This window comes from Anastrepha ludens, chromosome 5 (genome assembly GCF_028408465.1).
Source record: "Anastrepha ludens isolate Willacy chromosome 5, idAnaLude1.1, whole genome shotgun sequence".
NCBI lineage: Eukaryota > Metazoa > Arthropoda > Insecta > Diptera > Tephritidae > Anastrepha > Anastrepha ludens.
This window is the reverse complement of record NC_071501.1, coordinates 62,472,053-62,485,421: the sequence shown is the minus strand read 5'-3', so window position 1 is coordinate 62,485,421 and position 13,369 is coordinate 62,472,053. Positions and strand designations below refer to the sequence as shown.

General features: G+C 34.8%; 1 protein-coding gene across 2 annotated transcripts in view; it reads left to right on the top strand.

Annotated features, from left to right (window-relative positions):
* Positions 1–10,756, top strand: part of LOC128862962 (neuronal acetylcholine receptor subunit alpha-7) — a 29,438-nt gene extending 18,682 nt beyond the window's left edge. The window contains exons 1-4 of one of the 2 annotated variants that reach the window (XM_054101815.1): positions 491–843; positions 7,530–7,735; positions 8,390–9,017; positions 9,682–10,756. In XM_054101815.1, the coding sequence (XP_053957790.1) occupies positions 720–843; positions 7,530–7,735; positions 8,390–9,017; positions 9,682–10,079 (1,356 nt within the window). In that variant the 5' untranslated portion in view covers positions 491–719 and the 3' untranslated portion in view covers positions 10,080–10,756. Of the gene's footprint in view, positions 1–490; positions 844–7,529; positions 7,736–8,389; positions 9,018–9,681 lie in introns of those variants that run through there. The other variant, XM_054101816.1, reaches the window with a different exon arrangement.
* Positions 10,757–13,369: the final 2,613 nt, after the last annotated feature.

Sequence of the window (13,369 nt, the reverse complement as noted above, 5' to 3'; positions counted from 1 at the left end):
GCTTGTCGAAGACCTCACAGAAATTTGGAGAGTCTCAAACAATCTTTGGTTCGAGCAGCGACGTTAATATCCATGGAAACCTGCGTGCCGCAATGGCTGAATCGCCGCCTAATCGTTTGAAGGCTTGCGTAAATGTAAATGGTGACCATTTCGAATGTACATATATACAATTTTTATTTTTAATATTTACATGACTAAATAAACTAATCTCGTTAAAAAAAGTATTATAATTTCATAACTATAACAGACTTAACTTGTAACATAACTTATGGCAGGACTAAGTATATCACGGCTTCATTGATTTCGAACCGTGGCCCTACCGCATAGTAGTCATGTTCAAACCATTCGGCTAAGGCGGCCGCCGTATGCTCACTTTTAATCAATGTTTATTTGCAATGCATTCTCTACTCGGCTACAATTGTACGCGGTCCGAGAACGATGACTATGGACCTGCTTGTAAATCTCAGTTTAATTCAGTTTAGTGAGCAATTTGGGCGCGTGCACAACTCTTTTGGTATTCGGTGACAAATTTATAGTTCCTGAGAAAGAACCTTTACTTAAACTAAATATCCGACGAACGGAAAAATACCGATAATAATACGGCTTGGGGTTTGGTTACTTGTGAAACTGCGTTAAACAATATAAGCGAGACGAGTATCAACTAAATATATTTAAAAAAAAAAGACAATCATCATACACATACACACATAATAAAACGAATGAATTTCGTGATAATAAAAATACTTACTTCCGGCAAGAGGCTGCAGTTTGCTTATCCACCGTTCACTATGTCTTGGTCGTTATTGCTTGGAATTTCCTTATTTTTGTTGCACTCGGCCAATTGTAAGCATTCCAATATGTACTTATACAAAATATATACATACATGTATACAGTGAGTAAATTATTTGATCCAATGTTGGTGCCCTTCACAAAAGTACATGCATATATGTACGTATCATAGAGTTGCAGGAGTGTTAGTAATGTGTTTGTGTCCAATAAACATGCATGTAGATCCTGGGTTTATCCACACAGCGAATATTAGCCCCTGTTTAGTATTTTTTTGAGGAAAATGATTTTGAGCCGAAAACTTAGAATTGTATTCTATTATTGCTTTAGGTTTAAACATATATATTTTACTTTAATTGCTCTTTGGGTCGTGAAAACATAAAAAATAACGTTACTTAAGTTCATGGATCATTTGGTCTTTAGCATTTATTAGAATGAAACATGTTTGTAGTCGTGCAAGAACTTAAAGAAAGACCTGTCGACGAATTTTAACTCTAGTAATAAGATTATGATAGCGGATATATATTTTTTTAATTTAAATTCATTGCACTTGAAACAAAATATAGGTATACTATATGTACAATGGATAATATAATATATTTCAATATTTTATAATACACAAGTATATCAAAAAAAGGGTTGGTGACATTTGATTAATAAATCATTAGTTTTAAATGCCAAAGACAGAAAAAATGTCTACTTTACAGAAATTAAGAACCAGTAAAAACGCTCTCTCTTTCTGGAAAAATTCTCATAGTTTATGGTTTAAATATTAGGAAGAAGAATGTTAAATAACTTAAATGATACAAAATTGTAGGATTTAATACAATATGTTGTCTTAACAGTAGAAACGGAAGCTAAAGTTTGTAGATTGATTCTCAAGTAGTATTTAATAGAACTTTGTATGTAGCCAGATCTTATCTATACTAATATTATAAAGAGGAAAACTTTGTTTGTTTGTTTGTTTGTTTGGTTGTAATGAATAGGCTCAAAAACTACTAGACCGATTTTAAAAATTCTTTCACCATTCGAAAGCTACATCATCCACGAGTAACATGGATTATATTTTATTTTGGGAATAGGGCTCGAGATATAGGTCAAAACGTGGACCCGGGTAACCTTCGGATGTGTATGTACAATATGGGTATCAAATGGAAGCTGTTGGTGAATGCTTTAGTCTAGAGTATTTTTCATGCCGCTCCGTGACTAGGGTCTCGAGATAGAGACCAAAACGTGGACCCTAGAATGTGTTTGTACAATATGGATATCAAATTGAAGCTGTTGGTGAATGCTTTAGCACAGAGTATTTTTCATGCCGCTCCGAGACTGGGGTCTCGAGATATAGGTCAAAACGGGGACCCGGGTAACCTTTGGTTGTGTATGTACAATATGGGTATCAAATGAAAGCTGTTGATAAGTGCTTTAATACGGGGTAATTTTCATACCTATTGATGACTAGGGTCTGGAAATATATGCCAAAACGTGGACCAGCCGTGTCTTTGCACCGAATTAAACCAAACTTACATACATTGTTAAGGAGGTATTGAAGATGGTTTCCGTATAGTTTGGATACCTATTGGTAGATAGGGTCTCGAGATATAGGTCAAAACGTGGACCCGGGTAACCTTCGGATGTGTATGTACAATATGGGTATCAAATGGAAGCTGTTGGTGAATGCTTTAGTTCAGAGTATTTCCATCCGCTCCGTGACTAGGGTCTCGAGATAGAGACCAAAACGTGGACCCTAGAATGTGTTTGTACAATATGGATATCAAATGAAAGCTGTTGATAAGTGCTTTAATACGGGGTAATTTTCATACCTATTGATGACTAGGGTCTCGAAATATATGCCAAAACGTGGACCCGCCGTGTCTTTGCACCGAATTAAACCAAACTTACGCACATTGTTAAGTAGGTATTGAAGATGATTTCCGTATAGTTTGAATACCTATTGGTAGATAGGGTCTCGAGATATAGGTCAAAACGTGGACCCGGGTAACCTTCGGACGTGTATGTACAATATGGGTATCAAATGAAAGCTGTTGGTGAATGCTTTATTACAGAGTATTTTTCATGCCGCTCCGAGACTGGGGTCTCGAGATATAGGTCAAAACGGGGACCCGGGTAATCTTTGGTTGTGTATGTACAATATGGGTATCAAATGAAAGCTGTTGATAAGTGCTTTAATACGGGGTAATTTTCATACCTATTGATGACTAGGGTCTCGAAATATATGCCAAAACGTGGACCCGCCGTGTCTTTGCACCGAATTAAACCAAACTTACGCACATTGTTAAGTAAGTATTGAAAATGGGTTTCGTAAAGTTTGGTTGTAATTCGGAGCACTGGCAACGGGTACAGTGTTCTTTTGAACCAGCCATAATGTCGCTTACTTTTTTAACGCTTGGGGCGGAACTGAACTGTCAAATTGACAGTGTGAGTTACAATGTGTCAATATTTCTTTCTGATTTGGATGCCATAAGGAAAAAACTTAAGTGCAACATGTAAAAATTGTTTGTGAATTGTTTTGGAGTGGATTTTGGAACAGTGAATAATTTCTTACGAGATTTGAGAATTTAATGTGAAATCCGAATGAAATTATGTGTTCGTGGAAAAAAATTTTTTTTTCGTTTTTTTTTTGAAAAATATAAATGGATAATGGTTAAAAAAGCTCCAATGCTTAATAAAACATATAAATTGAAACGAAAAATTCATGGATGATCAGGAAAAAAGACGATTGTTTATTCATATGCGTTGATTTGAAATTTAAAAACAATCTTCTTTTTTCCTGATTTTCAATTAATATTTTATATTTACTCAAAAACAAATATAAAAACAAAAAATATTGTTTATGCCAAAGCGCTTGAATAAATAATATGAAAATCATATATTTTCTGTTCTAAACCATATCTATTCTATTTTAGTGTGCCCAGCGAAGGGGGCCGGGTTTGCTAGTAAAAAATATTTTTAAAAGCAGTAGAATAAGTATCACAGGCGATGGAACGGCATAGGTATAGTGCAACGAATAAATATCTAGCGGCTCTGTTGGCTAGGTCATGTCGTCCGAATGGATACAAACGCTCTAAAAGTATACGGCCAGCTGGTGGCAGCAGAGGAAGAGGAAAGATCAGGTGGATAAGTATTTGGTTTCACTTGGTGTGTTAACTGGCGCCGGCTAGCAGGAGAAAGAAACGACTGGCACGCTTTGTTAAACTAGGCCAATATCGCTTAAGCGGTTATTTTACGAAACTCGAAAAAACTCAATGGAATACTCTCTAGAACTTGCCTTGAATATTTTCCTAATTACATTCTTCTGTAATCTCAAAAGTTGTGCTAATATGTATAAGTATATAAGGCATCAGCAGTTAATACCACATTGTAGAGTGGATTGTAAAAGAGCGTAGTAAACCATTTGTAACGAATCATTTGTTTGGAAGATGATACAAATAGTGTACAATTGAAAGAAAATAACATTTAAAAGAGCAAATGTGCTCAGATCTGCTAAAATTGCTGTCAATTACAATACTCAGGTACCTAAATTTATTCACTATGAGATTGTAAGTAGCGTTGGAGATGTTTAAAGGAAAATTGTATGCATGGAGGCAGTGTCTTCCACAATCCGAAGAATCAAAAATAATATCTGCATTTGGTGGTTATTTCTTCACCTAAACCACAAGTAGTATAACGTATCTGCAAGAATCAGTCTATCGAGCATATCAAATGGCTTTGTGATATCCAACAAATAATGCACCACAAGATTTTTAACTATCCATTTTCTTCTAAAAAAGAGAACTAAAGTTTAGCAGTACATCCTCAGAGAGACTAATTCGAAATTCAAGCAGTAATGGGTTAAAAAAATTAAATTTCTACAGATATGATACAATACTAGCTTTCATTGTTTTTTAAATAAGTCGGGGAATGCCTGTGTAACGCTAATATTACAATATATTAAAAAAGAACTGTTTAAAATCATCTATCAAATTAATTCCATACTCGTAGTATACTACAGCCATTCCATTTTGGTTAAGAAGCAAGTTTCAAAAAAGATAGAAGGATAGGATTTAATTTTAATTATTTCCGTGTTTTGTTTATAATTTATTTTTGATTAAATTTTTTAAATAAATATTTATTGACCATATCTCAAATAGGAGGAGGAGCTCGGAAATAGGAGGAGGAGCTTAGAAATTGACTCCCATTTTCTATATGTAATATGTATTTGTATTGCAATAATTTTGGTGAATCGCATCGGTGAATATTGGAGATCTACTATATTAGCAAAATCTTTCCTTCTAATTAATACGCGTAAGAGCTGTTCAAATGTGTTAAACTGGGCACAAATGGACAACAAATCCAAACAATCGGTTGAAATTTCAACAGATTGATGTGTGTGTGGCGCAGTTGGCAAACCGATCGAAAGTTGACAAAAAATATTGCCAACTTGCAATCGCTTGCGTGCAAGGCGTATATGCCTTGGTTGCGTGTGTGGCGAAGTTAACGATTTTCTCTTCGGGTTTTCCAATCGGTTGCGTATGTGTGGCGATTTTTATCATTACTTTTGAAATTTTGAAGTGTGCACATGCGCGGTCAAATGAAAGCATTAGGCAACGCATTTATTGTCTTATAGTCTTATCTACTAGTGCCTTTCGTAATCTAATATATGTATGTAGCTATAACTATACACAGATATAGAAAGTGTGAAAAAAATCTTCCCCTCCCACTTCTTTTCAAGCACAGATAAATACCTAAAGTCGACAAGAAATCCACACGTGTGTGGCAAAATGAGTTTCAACCGATACAACCTGTTTATAAGGACTAAAAAACTGTAAGCAAATTGCACGTCCTCGATAGCCTCACGAATTCCATCTTTCAGGTCTTTAATCGATCCTGGGCTGTCGGCGTAGACCTTCTCTTTCACGTGGCCTCAAAGAAAAAAGTCACAATGTGTTAAATCACAAGGTCTCGGTGGCCAATTGTGACACCTCTTCGAGAGATAACACGGTCCCGAAACTTTTCCCATAAAAGATCAATGGTTTCGTTGCTTGTGTGGCACGTAGCGCCGTCTTGTTGAAAATAAACGTTGTGCAGATCAATGCCATCCAATTCCGGCCATACAAAATCGTTAATCATCTCTCGATAGCGCAATCTATTCACCAATAACACCTATTATTAAAAAACCCTATATAAAAATAGTACCTAAATATTAAATATATGCAACTAAAAATGACAGTCCTTTTTAAAACGCTAACTACAAGTGTAAATATGTTCTTAAAGAACCCAGTATAACTGTTTTTTGAAATTTGTTGAAATTTTAATTTGTTCTTGTTTCAAATGGAATTTTTTTAATTTAACAGAAGTAGTAGTCGTTCGTTTCGCTTACCGGTAATGCCACCAACCGTGGATTTGAATATATGCACAGTTAGTGCCTATAAGCGGGATTTTGATATCAGCATTTCCAGATTATAAACATTGAAACTCGTGCATTTTAGACGAGGCTTATATACTATATTTCGATATCCAGACCATTTAGATTGGAGATGCGATGCTTTATGGCGACTTTATTTTATAATGCGTTTGTTTCTGAAAATATCAAATAGAGGTCTAATAGTTGTTGTGAATACCTTCGGAATGGGCCTTAAAGTGGCCGTTATGTTTGATATATTAAATTAGAGATATTGGAAAGCCTTGCACGCTTCCGCGTACTGGACTACAGACTAATTGGCCTAAAGTCCTTCGCTGATTCATGTCCCCTTCTGCCTTTGGTATGAAGATGACTCTAACAGGTTTCTAGCTATTTGGAATATTCCATTAGCCATGGTAGAATATTATCAAGAGTTTTCTGTAACATCTTGCGAAAAATCCCGTCAGGGCCTGCAGATTTGAAAGGTGAAAATGACTTGATTGCCCATGCAATCTTCTCTTTTATGACTATTACATTGGCAAGATGCTGCGGGTCATAGCGGCTCCACCGGATTCTCCCAACATCGCTATCGTGAGCGCTACATCCTGGAAAATGACTGAAATGAATGACCCAAGAAGCCATTGAATGATCTTTGGGCAAGATATGGCTGAGCCTTGCAGAATTTCTGGTAGATTCGATCGAAGAACAAAATTCTTTCCAGCTCTCCTTCTTGGCGGCCCTAGTTGCCATTTTTTTGTGCTGTCTCCGATTTTCTCTGTACAGTTGCCAATTACCCGTTGAGTAGCTGAGATTAAAATTTGATCTGGCTTCTTCCTTTAATTTCCGGAGCTCATTGCTCCACCAGGGAGGATAAGGTTAGTGAGTATATATATTTTTTTAATTTTAAAATTGGATAAATAAATATAGCATTTGAACAAAAAATTTAAGCAAAATGAGTTACGCCTATTCAAAAAATATTTTCTGTATGCACATATAAACACAAGGAGAGTGTTATGTTCCAGGTCAGTGCTGTTTTCATAACTTTAGATGGAATATTTTATCAATTTACGTAATAATTAGCGCAAAAAGGCACTTAATTTTCTCTGCATACTTACACTTAAGAAATTATTTATACCAAATATTTTTATAACACGTAGCAAGACATTGTGCTGCTACATATACCGTAAATTGTTATCAACCACCCACTTTATCCCACAATTGTCAAATACTAATTGAAAATTATCATCCAAACCGGCATGGCCAAAAAAATCGATCTGGATCATATTATAGTATATTATAAAAAGCACTTGTAAATCCCTTTCATTTGTTTTATTCTTGGTTCAGCACAAGAAGCATACATCAATGGCACTAAAGCTTGGAACATTACCAATTTGGATCGTTTGCGTTTACAATTAACTATAAACTACGACAAGAACTCGCATCCCACCTATCATGGTGTGCCAACTAATATCACGTTGGGCATGTCAGTGAACTACATCGATATTGATGAGATAAATGGGAAAATGGTTTTGCACGCATGGCTAAGGATAGTAAGTAAATAAATATTCAATATTTGGTTTTTTGAGGAGATACATATGTGCATATATATAAATACATAAATTTTTACATTTACACCTGATCTATACACGAAGTAAATAATTTTTAAGGTATGTAGCACACGAAGAAACGTTTTTCTCCTCCAAACCATCTTTTCACTTCAATTGTTTCTTTTGCTCTCCCAACAGAGGCTTTGATTTGTAGAGGGTCAATTTTTATTTACTCCGTAAGTTTAGATGGATGGTTTATATTTTCTCATGTGAAAACACTGAATTCAATGAACCAATTTTTTAATCACTGTTTTCAATATTTGTGGTCTTATTTGGTTAATGCTGAAGTATAAGAGTAATAAAATAACTTTAAACAAAACCTAAATTGTATTATATTCCATACAATTTAGTACCTTACCCCAAAAAGAAACCATAATTGATATAGTACTGACTTTTTCTCGCATTGAGAGCAAAAATAGCTTCTAATTTATCTACCTCTTATCTTCATAAACCCACCATAACTAAGTACTTAAAAGACGAAGTGCAACTGGTACCCTCAATATTTCTACTAATCAAACATCAATTTAGTGATTGTTACTATCGATTGTACTTATACAACTATAAAGCTACCAAATTTATTCATAATTTTCTTTTCAGAATTGGATGGATGAAAATCGTTCATGGAACGCAGGAGATTATGACAACATAACTCAAATCCATATGAAACCAAAAGAAGTATGGAAACCAGATATAAAACTTTTTAATAGCGCCGGTGAAAAGAGTGACTACTTGGGTGATACTCAAATTCTACTGGCACATGACGGCAGCTTTTTATGGGTGCCGCCAGTCGTATATACAGCATATTGCAGTTTGAATTTTCGCACTTGGCCTTATGATACCCAAACATGTAAAGTGAAGGTAGGTTCCTTAGCGTTGACCTACATCGATTCGCGATATCTGCACTTGAAAGAGAGTTTAGACTACAATGAACTCGTACAATCGACTGAATGGGAAATAATCGGGGGCGATACGGCTTATAGAAAACAGGATTATTACAATTACATTGAATTTACTTTTAAACTACAGCGTCGTTCGTCAATGTATGCAGCGGTTATTTTCACACCAGCTTCCTGTATAATACTATTGGCACTTTCCTCGTTTTGGTTACCACCGCAAATGGGCGAAAAAGTAATGTTGAATGGTGTGGTGATTATATTGATAGCCGCTTTTCTTATGTATTTCGCGCAACTATTACCAATATTGGCTGACAACACACCGCTCGTAGGTTTGTATATAAGTTGTACCTCAATTATCGGTCGACGTGATTTTTCGCATGTAAATAAAAATACATAATGTAATTTATTCATCAAATGCACGCACACTTATGTATGTATGCTACGTTTTCAACGTAGCAACGGGCTTAACTTTTGCTTTGAACTTAACAAGTGGTAAAAGTACAAGTAAATTATGCTGCATAGGTTTGGTTTTTCGTAAAACAAATTAAATATATTTAACACTTTTACATGTCAAGCCCTAAATGGTAAATGGTAGGGTTTTAATTAAGGGGCACCGAAGACGATGAACTCCTCCAGAAAGGGAATGCATACATATTTGAAAATTATGTATGTCACAAAAAGTTCAGAATGGCAACATAAATGGATTTCGCCACATCTTTCCGTGCGACCGTGTGTACACGTGATACCCGAATAAAAATAGTGCCATATACAAAGCATAATAAATTTACACAATAAATACTTTTATTCAGAAAAAAGTTCATACCGCCCTAGCAGCTCCTTGTACCATTACTATAAAACTATAAGCACATACCTATACACTCACATACAATGCTGGAAAAATTAGTACACTTATTACGATTTTTGCTTACATGTGCAATGCGATTTTTACTTACATACACATACACACATTGATATATACTTTTTATTTTTCAGTTCTTTTCTACAGCTGTAGCTTGTTACTGCTTAGTATTTCAACGATAATTGCTGTGTGCGTGCTGTACTTATCTACAGCAAAGCATAAACGCCATTTACCTGACTTACTGAGGGCCATGCTCAATGGACCATTAAGTAAAGTACTTTTCTTAGAAAACTTCACTTTGGAGGCAGATCCGCGTGTAACTATGAATAATGGAACAAAAGAGTTGGTGGAACATCAGTATGAAAATCCTGACAGTGTAACTGATGCTGCAGGAATAAATGCGGCTACTTCCTCATCTTCTAACCGATTTGTTCAATTTGAATGGATTCTGATGGCGACAGCTATCGACCGTATAGCTTTCCTTTGTTATAGCTTAACATTCATAATTCTGGCTATTCTATATGGTATTTAAAGCAAAAAATCGATTGCAATATTTATTTCTCAGACTTATAATTTTCTGTCGATTATAGATCTATTCATTAAGTTAACTATCAATAAATAAAGGAAATTTAATTGCTTATTAATTAGTCTAACCTGAGCCAGATAAATAATTGTAGGACGGATTATATCGACAACCGCCGGAACCGAATGGGTGGTGCGTGAATGCCATACGTTAGATCCCGATATTGAAATCCACTGGGTGTATAAAACATCAAATGATGGAGAAGGGGCTTTCTAATAGCGTCCACCCCTTGGTGGGCATTAGCAAACCTCCGAGTGTACATATTTCTACAATGAAAAAATTCATAATAAAAATCCATCTGCCATTCGGAGGTGGTATACAACTGTAGGTCCCTCCATTTGTGGAAGAACATCAAGGCGCACACCACAATAGAAGGGGGAGCTCGGACTAATACTCAATAAAGGGTGCAAACGCCATATGTGATATCATAACCAAGGAAATTCACTAACTCTTTTGACAAAAATCAGTGCTAGAACACTGCTAGTACACCCTTTTTGGGTCTTTGGCCAAGCTCCTCTTATTTGTAGCGTGCATCTTGATGTTGTTCCATAAATATTAATTATTTAATATATTTACATATACGGGCACTCTCTTAATTCTCTTATTTACTGCATTCATGTTTTTGGATGCTCTATACAATTATATCTATATATTGTATAGTATATGCATATAAGTATACTCGTATAGTAAAAAAATTAATAATTTCACTGCTTTGAAATTAAATGTGCAAATTAAAATCTATTTAATTTTTATTCTTTGCTTTATATACTTCAATATTATATTTAATATTTCCATTTGAACAACCCTTTATACCGTGGCGACCAAATATAAACTAACAAAAGTGTTCACTTACACTATCACGCCTGGTATCAACAATGCCGGTGTCCCGTCCTTTAACACTTTTATACCAACGCACCTACTTTTACTACATATACTGGGTGCGCAATATTTTATGTCGGTGTGTAAACGCTGAATGACTTTGTCATTTACCAACCGATCGACTTCAACATACATGTTTTCGATACGTCAATTCAGTACAATTTCAACCATGGATCGCTTTACACCGAAACAACCGAAATAAAACCCGAAATGCTTGACAAGGTAGACAAACGCAGAAAAAAGATCGCAGTTTGTGATTGCTAATAAAGGTGGCCACTTGATTGATATTGTATTCAAAAAATAGTTTTAATAAATTGTAAATAACCAAACCAAATAAAAATACCTCACTTATTCAAATCAGTTGTTTTTTATCAAAGTTATTCAATGTTTTCATACCGACATAAAAGATGACGTACCCTGTACATATACTAATTCCGCCGTAGCCGAATGGTGGGTGGATGACTGCCATTCGGAAGTGCGTAGGTTCGAATCTCCATGCATGAAACACCAAAATGATAGAACAAGTTTTTCTAATAGCGCTCGCCCCTTGACAGGTGGGGCGCCCCTCCGAGTGTATTTCTGCCAGGAAAAAGCTCCTCATAAAAATATCTGCCATTTGAAGTCGGCTTAAACTTATAGATCCCTCCATTTGTAGAACAACATCAAGACGCGCACCACAAATAATAGGAGGAGCTCGGCCAAACACCCACAAAAAGGTGTAAGCGCCAATTTTATAATATATTATATATATACATATACATATACTACACATTTCTGCCAACCATGATGGAAAGAATAATGAAATGGCGCCTATCGTGGTCCCGTTACGTTGGTCTCAACGAATTTGAGAACGAGTTACGTGATTTTAGCTCCAGTATGGTCTGATTACCATTTTCGTAACTTGATTTACCTTTTTTTTTTTGTTATTTAGTCTCGGAGTTTTAGTTTTTTCTTCATGACATTTTTCTAGCCTGTTCTAATTGAAATGTAATGTTTATAATTTTGTAAAATATAAATTTTTTAATTATTAGTTAAATAATTCACTCAGTTTTATTTAGCTTTACTTTTTTTTAACATCTGGTGGCATTGCCCGCGATTGCACGTGTTGTTGGTGGTCTTCTGCTTTCGGCAGTCAAATCTCTCTCTCGCTACTGCAGTGTTGCCTAGCTTCGGATATAAAAACGCACTAAAATGCCCATTTAAGGAAAATAAAACACCAAATTTTTATTGAATCACTTAAAGAACTTTGTATGCGTGACAAATTGTCTTTAGAATGTGTGTTTTTTTTTTAATAAATGTGTTATGCTTATGTACAATTTAATTTATGAGTTTTTTTTTTGTTAAGCGAAACTCTTTTGTTAAGGGAACGATTTATTTGCTATATTTCAGGTTATGTAAATAACAAAATAAGGTACTCTTTTTGTAAAAATGTCGTTATGGTTTTTTCAGTACTTTCTGGTATTTTGTTGCTTATGATGATGCCCTATGTCACACTAAGAATTGACGGCCGGAAGAAACGATTACACCTCTATGTTTTTAATCCGCAATCAGGAAATTCAAACGCCTTTTAAAATGTGTAAAAAGGTTTTCAATCTTAAGAAGAGTTGAGAGAGGGACAATTAATATTCTTGCATAACCTTAAAAGGAGCAAAAAATTAAATTCATACTTCCAAAATATCAAATTTTATAAGAACCAACTAATTTTCATTAGCACTAAAATCTTCTCAGAGTGGCCTTTTTTAACCTTCTTTTGTATAATAATACAGTTTTTTTTTAACTTAAAGTTTCGGTAGCTTTAAATTAAGAAAAAGAGACAAACTTCAAAATTTTCGCATTTTCGGTATAAAAAAGCACTACATTTATTGCGAAGAGCAAATGGTTGGCAATACTGCACAACTCGGAAAAACGTGACGTCATGCACTCTCTGATGGGCGCAATCTTCTTTTATCATTCTTGTCTGCCAACAATACCATATATGTATCAGGATTTACCTTACAAATTTCACAACGTGAAAATTATAATGTTTGAATTATTTATCATTGCTGTGCCTCTCATAAATTCCTGTATTTGTATCTGCAAGATATAAATAAAACTCAAACAATTCTACGCTCCACTTATTTCTAAATCTATCTGTCAATTAAACTCTAACTCTGCCTACAAATTCATCATCTTCATTATTTACTATTACTATAGGGTGGGCCATGTAAAATTTGCTTTTTGCTTAAAAAAGCTATAAAAAAAAAACTTATCAATATTTTTTCAAACTTTTTGTTTTATTTTGAAAATTGAACATTGTGATTTATGAATGAAAAATAATATCGTTCAAATGACTGCCACGACTGACTTTACAGTAGGCCATT